This window comes from Staurois parvus, unplaced genomic scaffold (genome assembly GCF_062004578.1).
Source record: "Staurois parvus isolate SC_StPar_1 unplaced genomic scaffold, SC_StPar_1.0 ptg000084l, whole genome shotgun sequence".
Classification (NCBI taxonomy): Eukaryota; Metazoa; Chordata; class Amphibia; order Anura; family Ranidae; genus Staurois; species Staurois parvus.
The window spans coordinates 575,925-589,084 of NW_028317880.1; the positions used below are offsets into that span (position 1 = coordinate 575,925).

At 39.3% G+C, this 13,160-nt stretch overlaps 1 protein-coding gene across 1 annotated transcript in view; it reads left to right on the forward strand.

Annotated features, from left to right (window-relative positions):
• Positions 1-13,160, forward strand: part of ZC3H7A (zinc finger CCCH-type containing 7A) — a 113,549-nt gene that overhangs the window by 84,109 nt on the left and 16,280 nt on the right. Inside the window, exons 18-20 of the mRNA XM_089669933.1 lie at positions 1,850-1,983; positions 2,111-2,234; positions 3,557-3,665. Coding sequence (XP_089526059.1) covers positions 1,850-1,983; positions 2,111-2,234; positions 3,557-3,665 — 367 coding nt within the window. The remainder of the gene's footprint in view (positions 1-1,849; positions 1,984-2,110; positions 2,235-3,556; positions 3,666-13,160) is intronic.

Genomic DNA, 13,160 nt, shown 5'->3' on the forward strand with positions numbered 1-13,160 from the left:
AGAACATGCTGCATTTTGTTCTGTATGGAACTCATCTGGAATGCAGAAAAACGCATAGAAAGTGCACTGGAATGCACATCCTGAATTAAGATGCAGAAAAGAGGGAAAAATGCACCAGAAAGCATCAAAGACGCAGAAATTGTGGGTGTGAACCATCCATTACAGATCTCTACATGCCTGTACCCTGTGGCTTGACAGTGAAAGAAGAATTGCTTGACTTATAAGCTCATCTCTTTGTCACTCTGCTCTCACCTCTTGTTAGTATGCTTATTGAACTGCAGAACAACTGAATCTCTCCTTGTGCTGTTTCTCCATCTCACAGTCTGAGCTCTGTTGTACAGGGACTTCAAGAGCCTGATACCAAGTCAAGTTTAAAAGCTTACGTTAGAAAAAAAAACATATTTAAGGATGTAACAAAATAATAATTGCAGTTCTGATTCAAGAATATAAATTATTCTTCAGTATGAAAATTCATGTTCAGTAAATCATTTATTAAATATCATGATCAAATAAAGTCCTCCAAACAATACATGAAAATATTTTTAACCAAAATTAATTTAAAAAAAAAAAAAAGCAATCCAGCGGTGTAATGACTAAAACATTTCCTGCAACAATATTATTCTTCCAAGTGAAGATCTTTGATCCAAGGTGATCACCACCACTAATACGGGAACACGCATCTCACTATAAGATCAGGCAAACACAGCTTATATTCATTTTAAAGATCTTCCAAATGTGCAATCCACTTTAACCGCTTCCTGACCGTCCTATTGCAGAACTACTGCTACAGGGCCGCAGAGCTGTGCAAAATCACATACACACACACACACACGTGATTTTGTACTTCCGGGTAAGGGGCACGCACGCTGTCCTACCCGCATCACCATTGGTGGCTAGAGCTGTCGATCACCGGGTCCCAGCTGGAGATTTCCCACCAGGATCGCCGAGGAACACTGACAGGGGAGAGGTCTGTATATAAACAATACAGATCTCTCCCCTGTCAGCACCAGCATGCTGCTTTGTATTGCTCTGCATCTGTATACCCTTGATTTGTGAATTGATATCCACATACAGAAAATTTAAAAAAATATGATTTGTGCACGGTTTTTGTCAGAATTGTTTAATAAAACCTTGATATTATTGTATACCTGTACTTAGATTAATAAGGAAGGAGTCATTGCTGACCACTCCTGTTAAAAGGCTGGTTGTTGGCTGCAAAGCTGAAATTTCTAGCTACAATGCTTTAAGTCACTAGCCTAAAACAAGAATGGAGTCAGTTAAGTAAGACTTTTCAATCCAAGTGTTCTGTTTCAATAACCGTTATAAAGTTCAGTACATGTTTTTCTTCTAAAGTGAGGTGTCAGATTAGAACTGGCTTATTTTTTTCTCTTCATTTTCATTGGATATTTGTAATTTTCTTATCAATTCAAGTATAGCTATATACATATAGTGCAGCGCTGAATATTAAATAATTGAAGGTAAAATATAACACCAGTGCAAATTGGATACTGTACATTTCTCAATCAAACGTATATGCAAAAATAGTCAATATATAACTAAGTGGTGTGATGAACAAATATAAATCCTTCCAAAAATGTCAATGTGGGTAAACAAGCAATGTGTCCGTGGCACTGCAAGACACAGCAGTATCGTGTTCAATTCCAAGCAGGTGCTGTGAAATCCAGTGAAACAGTCCACCACCGCTATGCTATGCACCACTATGCTAACACTGTTGTTAACAGAATACAAGTCCTGCACAAATACAAACCTCACTCATTTTACAGTATATATGACCCTAGAGTATTTAAGTTCCTTATATAGTACTAATGATTTGTCAATTTGTTTCAAGCTTTTGAATACGCAGAATAATCCTGAGCGTCCAAATTTGAACATTAAGTTTGTGTGTGGTCAGTGCTGGAGAAATGGCCAAATAATTGAAGCAGACAAAAACAGAAAATATTGTAGCGCAAAGGCAAGACACACGTAAGTACAGAATATCGAGTAATTGAATCTAGCTAAATATCAAGACATAATATTGGGCTGCATACTAATTTTTTGCTTTGACTTGTTGTTCAGTACATATTTAAATATTTTATAAATGTTTTGAAAGATGGGCAAAAGATCGGCAGGTCGTGTTAGCAATGTCCAGTGAGCGGAGTAGTGGAAAAAATGCTAAGAAGTGGATATCTATCAGACCATGCCCTTTAAGAAAACCATTGCCAGTTCAGTTTGAGGTAATATTCAAGTCTTATTGTTCTGAATATTTTTTGTGATTCTTATTTTATTTGAAAAACATGTTTGTTCAGTAGAGAACACAACTTGTTATACTCAGATAGTAGTTTATGTGGTGGCGGAGTTATTCCATTATTTCAAAGCTCATTATCTTCAGAAACTAACAGGTTTTCACATTCCTGACTATGAACCCTGTTTTCAAGTAAACACATAAAGAAACTAGATGACCTGTCTGGGCTCTTTTCAAATTAATCAGAAATCTCATGTCTAAGTGGCTTCAAACTCTGCTGGCCAATCACTGTTTCCTCATAAGTCAGTGCCTCTATTTAGGTTTGTAATGCTCGACAGACCAGACTCACAGGTTTATGGCGAGGTCAGTCTTTCTGAGGATAGTTGGATTGTGTCTTCCTGTCTAATCACCCTTTAAAATCTTGAAGCAGTTTTACAGCCAACACTAATTTGGTGGAAGTAAGTTAATGTATTGGAATTGTCTAATGGGATAGTAAGTCTAAATCTAAATTCCAACCTGGTTGAAAGGAAATGTTGTGAGGGGCAAAACTGTGTAGGCTTCTATAATTCCACCTAACAACTTGGCTTCTAGTATACTTGTAGACTTGTACTTGGCTTCCTTAGCATATGTTAAAAAAAAATAACAAATCTTTCACATTTTATACTAGGATGGGGACTTGTAAATGCTAGGAATATTAGTAGATTATCTATGTAAAAGTAACTTGTATTTTTAATATAAAGTGTTACTAAGCCCACAACAGTAAAATCCGTCTGTATATGCAGTAAAGCATGCTTGTTATACTCACTGTGGAACCTAAGGGGTTAATCCTCTTCATTGTATAAACAGGCAGTTTGATCCTGTCTTCTCTGATCCTCCCTTTCTACTGTCCCCAATCCATTTGCTGATGGTACAGAGCTGTATGAGTCACTCTGCACATGCTCAGTTTAGAGAGGTTTTTTCTTTGGGAATTTGTATGTGATCAGCACAGGGCAAATCAGTACTGTCCAGTCAGAGGGTCAAGGGTTATGCAGCTTCATAGGACAGTCAGAGCAGAATTAAATTCCTTCTACAAGTTTAACCAGTGCTTAGCTGGGCACTGATATAAGTCACAAGACTGCTATATCCTGCGGATGAGAAAAGGTATTTAGCAGTTTATATTTACTAAAATAATTGCATTTCCATGTTCTGTGTACTGTGGGAGAACAGATATAGTGAATGCAGGGTCATGGGTTTAGTAACACTTTAAGGTAGGTTTATTTTTATAAATACGATTTTAAGGAAATTATTAAATTAAATATATTGTCTTCTCTACAGCTGTGTCATCATATAGTGACTGGCAAAAAATGCCAGTTTATAGGAAATTGTGCCTTTGCTCACAGCCAAGAGGAAAAAGAAATATGGACATATATGAAGGATTTAGGAAGTAAGTAAAATATAAAATATTCATTGCCCCTCAGTTTTGTACTTTTTGTTAACAACTTCTTCATTTTGTCACATTTCTGTAGAATTTTCTAACAACAGAACTCTAGAAAGATTGAAAAGAAAATCGCTTATCTCAACCAAACAGAAAAAAAGTGTTTCATGCAGCTCTGCATGCTGATATCAAATCATGATATGAAATCAAATCACTACCATCAGCCCCACCCCTCACGCCAGGGTACTAGGTGTAATCCTACACTCCAATCTGTCATTTCAGCCCCAGGTCCAATCACTGACAAACTCATGTAGACTTCACCTACACAACATCTCCAAGATACGACCGTTCCTAACCTCGGAAACCACTAAGCAACTCATTCACTCCCTTATTATATCACACCTTGACTACTGTAACTCCCTCCTCACTGGTCTACCTCATCGCAGGCTATCCCCACTACAGTCCATCATGAATGCTGCTGCCAGACTCATTCACCTTACTAACCGCTCTATATCTGCAACCCCTCTCTGCCAATCCCTCCACTGGCTTCCAATTGCCCAACGGATAAAATTCAAAACACTAACACTGACGTATAAAGCCGTTCATAACACTGCCCCTAATTACATCAACCTTGTCTCTAAATACCACCCAAACCGTACTCTTCACCCATCCTCTGGAACTCCCTACCCAAAGCTATCAGGCTATCGCCTACCCTGCTCACCTTTACGCGCACTCTGAAAAACCCATCTCTTCAGGGAAGCCTAACCCACCCCCAGCTAATACTGGAATCCACTATTCCTCCTACCACTCCATCCCCCACAGCTAATTACCTCTTGTACCACTATCCCCTCCCTGCTAGATTGTAAGCTTCAAGGAGCAGGGCCCTCTAATCCCTCTTGTATTGAATTGTATTGTTACTGTATTGTCTCCCTCCATAATGTAAAGCGCTGAGCAAACTGTTGGCGCTGTATACGTCCTGTATAATAATAATAATCTTTGTTTTTGTGGTGAGAAAAAAGGCATTTGGCCTTAACTTACATTTAACTACTTTGCACTTCCTGGTTTCTAGAGGCACTGATGAGCCAGGGCCTCACTGATGCATCCTTGGAAGGCTCCCTCACGCAGTGCCTTCCTGGGAAATCTTGTGTACACTCTGGGAGATTTTTCACGATTTCTAGTAAAGATTTTTTTTCCTTTGCTGATGTCTAGTGTGACATGGGTAAGGGAAAAGGGGGGTTAGAACTTCAGGACGTAAGAGAATCTTCTGCCCTTTCTTAAAATTGCCACCCAGAGGAGCATGCTGAAAAGAATAAATGTGATTACATTCTTGGGAAGAAAGTCCTGCAAGGTGGAGTAAATTTTGGCTGCTTTGTTATGTCTTTTCACAAGCTTTTGCATGGGCACATTACTTTCTTTGTGGCGGTCCAGGAGAAGGTCCGCTTTAAACAATATTATAGTTGTTTACAAAAATGAAAGCAGAGCAAAATAAATCCAATCTTGCATTGTTCTATTAGATACAACCTAGTCCCCTATGGCCACTGGTGACACTTGTAAAAGAATAAAAATTCGGAAGTGATGTAATGTTTTTCATTCTATTTGTATTGTACTTTTGGATGAAAACTGTACTGATCAAATGAAAATCATACAATCTGGTATTGTATGAGAAAAATTTTCGTGCTGGTCCTTTCGGGCGAAAGCTAAGTGTATGAACGATCAGATTATCGTGCAATCGATTTGAAAGCGGTATTTTTCATACGATTTTCTGATCGTGTGTACCAGACTTTACTTTTTTGGCTGCCAGAGTGTAAACCAACCCTCTCATGATGATTGTGTGCTCATAAAGTTGCTGGGGCGTGTTGTGTGACCACCTACATCAATGTAAAGCAGTGATTTATATCAGTTTCAGTTGAATCCCCAGCATTTTTTAAATTCCAGAGTGGCTATAACAGGCTGGCAACAAAACTGGTATTCAACCTCTCTTCTGGTTGTCAAAGGAATCATATCTCCTTACTTCTCTTCATGAGTACCTTGTTGGAGGGCCAGCTAATCTAGATTCGTTTGGACAGTGCCACAGTGGTGGCATACATCAATCACCCTGAAGAACCTTGAAATCTCCGTGCGGCAGGAGAGGCAGACCAAATCCTGGCCTGGGAAGAACTTAGCATTCCAGTCTTGTCAGGCCTGTATGTTCCAGACCTAGAGAATTGGCAGGCAGATTTTCCCCCATGAGATTGATCCCTGCACCCAGAGGTGTTCTAGGACCTGTGCTACAGGTGGGAGGATGCTGGATGTGTATCTTCTGGCATTCAGGTTTAACCACACACTGGATGGATTTGTATTCAGGTAAGGCTTCTAACAGATGCACTGTGGGCTCTGCCAGACTGTCCATATCTGCTGTCCCAAGAACTTATTTACCATCCTGCTTCTCAGTCACTGACTTTACAGGCATGTCTGTTGAACAAAGGATCCAACGTACAAGATCGGAAGGGCAACATTGGATGTGGATGGTGTACATCAGTTGGTTTAAGTCCAGGGGATTTTACCGAAAAAGCTTCTTTGTGGGACAGATTCTCTCCTTCATGCAGTTGGGTCTTGACCAATGCTCAGCTCTTAGCACCATCAAAGGTCAAGTCTCTGCACTTTCCATTCTGTTTCAGAGACCCTTGTCTTCACACTTTCTACATAAGACCTTTGTGCAGGGGGTCTTTCAGGTGATTTCACCTTTCCTTTCATCTGTGACTGCATGGGATCTGAATCTGTTTTTCTCAGCACTTCAGAAGCCACTATTTGAACTTATTAGAGACATTCCTTTCTCTATTTTTACCCACAAGGTTTCTTTCTTTGTAGCTATCAAATGTTTGAACAGGCAACATTATCTTGCAAGGAACCCTTTTTTGGTCTTGCTAGGGGACAAGGTGGTGTTGCGGCCCAGGACTCCCTTCTTGCCTAAGGTAGTCTCTGCCTTTCACTTTAACCATAACATTATTCTCCTATCTCTTTATCATGCTTCAATTCATCAAAAGGAAATTTCCAGCCATTGTCAGGATGTGGTTCAGGCTGTTTGAGTCTATCCCTCAGCCACTGCTTCTTTTAGAAAGGTGGTTTACCTTTTTGTCATTATGGATGGGCCCAAGCAGGGCGCCCCCTTTTCTTGTTCCACCATCTCTAGACAGACTGTCATTCAGGATTATTGTCTCCAGGAACAGGGTTCCTCCTTTCCTGTTAAGGCTCACTTCACTAGGACAGTGAGAGTTTCAGAATCAGGCCTTCGTTTCCCATATTTGCAAGTTAAGGATTCCAGAGTTGGGTGAATTTCCCCATTGGGGACACAGATAACAATGCTGACCAGAGAGGTGAATTAACCCTACTGCAGCCTATTCAAAACTACAAATTTTAAATGAATTCTGTCATGCAAACATTGTGAAGGCTGCCACATACTGGGGTGTAACGCATATAGGTGGAAAGAGCTGAGCCCTAGACATTTTGAATTGATGACCATTTGTGAGAGCGGGGTGGTGAGCCATGTAATGAAATATACATTATATGCTGGCTTGTTTCTTACATCTTGTAAGTGTTTCTATGTTGGGTGCTAATAAATCGTTTCATAAATAGAGAGCACTATGGTTCCACTGTTCTGTTTTCCATAATACATATTATATGAGAGTGTCAGCTGAAGGAGTGTATACTGTGGCAGTACCGGGAGAGGAGCTGGAGGAAGACAAAAGAGGGTGTACACAATTGTGCCCATATGTTTAGTGCATAATGACCTATTGATGAGGTCATAAAGTGAGGTTAGCAGGTTTTTCACCTAATGGTGGTGGCACGGTTGGAGCTGAGCAAGAGAGATTTATTTTATACACTACATATAACATTGCGCAGTGGTTTTATAAAATACATTTTTATGGGACTTTAATTGTTTTTTTAAATAAATTTTTATATGAGATATTAGTTTGTTACGCTACACTATATTGTTATTTGTTTTGGTACAGGTGTTGTGAAGTCACTAACAGTGTTTTAGCAGCAACTATTTAGGCTCCATTCACATTAGGGCATTTCAAATCGCGGGCAGAATTGGCGCGATTCTGCCTGTGATTTGAAAACGCGGTGTAACAATGTGAAAACGCACAATCGCGTGTGGAGGTGCCTTTCATTTTAATGGCACCTGAAAACGCAGGGCGTTTTTGCAACAATCGCGGTGCGTTTTCCACTCAACAAATGCGCTGCAATTGCGCAAACAAAATCACGTGACACACAACACCCAAAAAAGGTTCTGATTTGAAACGCCGAATGTGAATGGAGTCTTAGAGCACTTTTGTATTATTTTAGGGTGTGTTGCGCTGATTGAATAGGGTTTAGCTATATACACAGACACTCCTTTGGAATCTTTGTGGGACAACTCTACTTTTCCACACCTTGTACGCTAATAACACCATTCAGTCCTTTGACGTTTTGATATGGCCCATAGTGCCTTTTACCATTATCTACAACTAAGGCACGCACTTCAAACTCAACTTCAAACCCCTAACTCCTTGATTTCTACATACCCCTTAATTGGGCTCCTCCGATCGCAGGGCCCAAAGGGATTCATCTCTGCTTTATATTTCCACCTACTAAATCTTAAAATACAATGCCTTGAAAAAGTATTCATACCCCTTGAAATTTTCCACATTTTGTCATGTCACAACCAAGAATGTAAATGTATTTTATTGGGATTTTATGTGATAGACACAAAGTGGCACGTAATTGTGAAGTGGAAGGAAAATAATAAATGGTTTTCAAAATTTTTTACAAATATCTGAAAAGTGTGGAGTGCATTTGTATTCAGCCCCCTTTACTCTGATACCCCTAACTAAAATCTAGTGGAAACAATTGCCTTCAGAAGTCACCTAATTAGTAAATAGAGTCCACCTATGTGTTTTTAATTTCAGTATAAATACAGCTGTTCTGTGAAGCCCTCAGAGGTTGGTTAGAGAACATTCGTAAACAAACGGCATCATGAAGACCAAGGAAAACACCAGACAGGTCAGGGATACAGTTGTGGAGAAGTTTAAAGCAGGGTTAGGTTATAAAATATATCCCAAGCTTTGAACATCTCATGGAGCACTGTTCAATCTATCATACGAAAATGGAAATAGCATGGCATAACTGCAAACCTACCAAGACATGGTCATCCACCTAAACTGACAGGCCAAGCAAGCAGAGCATTAATCAGACAAGGAGCCAAGAGGCCCATAGTAACTCTGGAAGAGCTGCAGAAATCCACAGCTGCGGTGGGAGAATCTGTCCACAGGGCAACTATTAGTCGTGCACTCCACAAATCTGGCCTTTATGTCAGAGTGGCAAGAAGAAAGCCATTGTTGAAAGAAAACCATAAGAAGTCATGTTTACAGTTTGCGAGAAGCCATGTGGGGGAAACAACAAACGTGGAAGAAGGTTCTCTGGTCAGATAAGACTAAAATTTAACTTTTTGGCCTAAAAGCAAAACACTATGTGTGACAGAAAACTAACACTGCACATCACCCTGAACACACCATCCCCACCAGGAAACGTGGTGGTGATAGCATCATGTTGTGGGGATGTTTTTCTTCAGCAGAGACAGGGAAGCTGGTCAGAGTTGATGGGAATATGGATGGAGCCAAATACAGGGCAATCTTAGAAGAAAACCTGGGGTGGAAGTCCACCTTTCAGTAGGACAACGACCCTAAACATACAGCCAGAGCTACAATGGAATGGTTTGGATCAAAGCATATTCATGTGTTAGAATGGCCCAATCAAAGTCCAGACCTAAATCCAATTGAGAATCTGTGGCAAGACTTGTAAATTGCTGTTCACATACATTCCCCACATACCAAAAAATACTTGCAGCTGTAATTGCAGCAACAGGTAGTTCTACAAAGTATTGACTCGGGGCTGAATACAAATGCACGCCACACTTTTCAGATATTTATTTGTAAACAATTTTAAACCATTTATCATTTTCCTTCCAGTTCACAATTATGTGCCACGTTGTGTTGGTCTATCACATAAAATCCAAATAAAATAAATTTACGTTTTTAGTTGTAACATGACAAAATGTGTCAAATTTCAAGAGGTATGAATTTATTAAGACAACTGCTAGACACCTAGACCATATAATGGCAAACCTTATAGGCACTATATGAGAACACACTTAATTTCATTAAAAAATATATATTTTACATATATGTATATATATATGTATGTTCTAGATGTAAAACAGTTTAGAATACATTGAAACAATTCATACATTTAAAAGCAAGGGAGACTGAGAAGAGTCCCCGAATATACACAACCTCCTCTTTTCAATTGTGTAGCCACATAGGCTGTGTTAGACTGTATAGCTTGCCCAGCTTCAACGGTCAACGTGTTTCGTATGTAGCTTCCTCAGGACTGTATATTAGAGGAGGTAGAACACTACATTATAGAAAAATTACATACGTTAGTACATATATCACTAGAAGATAAGGAAACATACAATTAAACCCTAAATAAGCAAAAATAGCATGTACTGTATGCATAGGCTCACATTAATAGGGCGTACTGCAGAAGGACCCAAATACAAGGTCTAACAAGCGAACATAAGGGATCCAAAAAAGGACCCTTGTTTGAGGAGCAAATTTGCAATGATATAACGATCACCAATAGGCTCTACAAAGATAATTAGATAATTTTTCTCTACATAAGTTGTTTCAAAGAGATTGGTATTTATACTGTGGATACCTACATAAGTGGCCTCAAGTACAAAGGGAGGAAAATTCTCAAACTTCCTCACGCTTCATAAACCATAACTTCTAATCAGGTATGAAATATGAATACTTTTCCAAGGCAATGTATGCATAATACCACTCCTGGCTAGGACATTTTGACAAGAGATCTGTCCATATTTGACAGATAAATGATTCGGAAGAGGCCTGTGCATCCCATTTAATGGCCTCTCTGGCAGTTAACAACAAAAGTATACAATTGTATATTATCCATCAAACCTACCTTACACCGGTACGTTTACATTTGATCCCCACCTGTAGACAACCGAGTGAGAGCCAAATTTAACCATTTGATTTGGTCATGCCCATCGATTTTACCTTATTGGTGTCAAGTTACAGATTTACTTTCTCAACTTCTCTCTATGTCAGTGATGCTTACGCCAGAAGTGTGTTTTCTGGGATTGTTAGATTTAAGAACATTGGCCTAGATATACCAGAACATTCCTGTGAGAGACCTTGTTTCTAGCTCGCAAACAAATTGGCATTAGATGGATGCATCCCCTTCTGTTTCACAGTGGCTCCATGCCATCAACCAAATACTGCTTGTGAAGGTTTTGTATAAACACCAGGGGTGCCCAAGTAAATACAACAAAGTGTGGGATATTTGGTGCTCCTCTAACCTTCTCATTACCACTGACCAGTAAATATCTTGGGTTGTGAAACTTTGGGAATGGAAGGATAGCTACATTCCATATTTTGGTATATGTTTATGCTGAGCCATATGTACATTTTCTATTTGCACAGATTGAAACAAGCCATGTTTTATTTTTGGTTTATTGTTTTTCTTCCTTTATGGCATGTTATACAGCGGGTAAAATAAGTATTGAAAACCATTTTTCTAGGTAAATATATTTCTAAAGGTGCTATTGACATGAAATTTTCACCACATGTCGTTAACAACCCATACATACAAATAAACCAAAACAAACTGAATGACAAAGGGGAAAAAAGTAATGAAAACTCTGACTGAAATGTATTTAATACTTTATACTAAATCCTTTGTTGGTAATGACATCTTCAAGATGCCTCCTGTATGGAAGAAAACAGTCGTTGCATTGCTCAGGTGTGATTTTGGCCCACACTTCCACACAGTCTTCAAATCTTGAAAGTTCCATGGGCCTCTTCTATGAACTCTGATCTATAGCTCTTTCCATAGATTTTCTTTTGGATTCAAGTCAGATGATTGGCTGGGCCATTCTAGCAGCTTTATTTCCTTTCTTTGAAAACAATTGAGTTTCCTTGGCTTTGTGTTTGGGATCACTGTCTTGCTAAAATGTCCACCCTCGTTTCATCTTCATCATCCTGGTATATGGGAGCAGATTTTTATCAAGAATGTCTTGGTACACTTTTCCATTCATCCTTTTTACAATGATATGAAGTGTTCCAGTACCGTATGCTGAAAAACAGCCCCACACCATGATGTTCCCACCTCCAAACTTCACTGTTGGTACAGTGTTTTTAAGGTGATGTGCAGTGCCATTTGACATCCAAACATGGTGTGTATTATAGCATCCAAAGAGTTCAATTTTGGTCTCATCTGAACCAGCTGATATTGTTTGCACAGGGCAGGATTGCTTTCTAGTTACTGATAGATTTCAGCTGGTGTCTTGGCTTTCAATGCCTTTTTGCGCCTCCTTTTCTTCATGTGTTCAATACTTTTTCCCTGTGTCATTCCATTTTATTACACATAACTTAATTTCTGAACTTACTTGTTTTGTATGGATTGCATGGGTTGTTACTGACGTGGTGAAAATGTCATGTTAATAGCACCTTTAGAAATATAATTACCTAGCAAAATGGTGACATGTTCAATACTTATTTTACTCGCTGTACATTCTGGCCTGTAAGTCCTTGTTTTGGGATGTACTCTTCTGTACATTGCTCACTTTCACAATAAACAGTAGCGAAATTTCGGCCACTGAAAGATATCGGCCGAAAATAGCCAATAGGAAAAATGTAACCGATACAGGGGACTGTATGTACTGCAGATGTGAGGGAACGGCGGAGAAAGGCAGGAGAGGAGCAGTGTATACAGTGACTAGCTGTCACTATATGCCAGTGCCGGTTTTTAAATGTAATTAGTGGCTTTTTTTTTTCTTCACTATTGCTCACAGAATCAGCAGTCACTTTCCCCCCAGCTAAAAGAAACAAAGTTTGCTTTTAGTTTATTTCCCTCAGTTAAAAAAAACAATGTTTCCTTTTAGTTCTTTTCCGAGATAAAAGAAACAATAGTTTAGCTCCGGGGAAAGTGACAGCGAATTCTGTGAGCTATAGTGAAAAAGAAAAAAAAAGCCGGCAACTGCATTTAAAAATCTGCTCCGACATATAGGGGTTTATTTACTAAAGCTGGAGAGTCCAAAATCAGACTCCCTTCTGCATAGAAACCAATCAGCTTCCAGGTTTCATTGCCAAAGCTTCATTGAACAAGCTGAGGTTAGAAGCTGATTGGTTTCTATGCAGAAGGGAGTCTGATTTTGGACTCTCCAGCTTTAGTAAATAAACCCCATAGTGACAGCCAGTGAGGGGGCCTCTCTGTATACACTGCTCCTCTCCCCACCCCCTCCCCCCCTACAAAGAGGACCTGTCACTCATATGCTATCACATAGGGGACTATTGGTCCCCTATGTGATAGCAATAAAATCATAAGTTAAAAAAAATAAATAAAAATATACATGAAAGTAGGAAAAAAGACAAAAAACATTTGGAGCGTCCCCACCTCCAC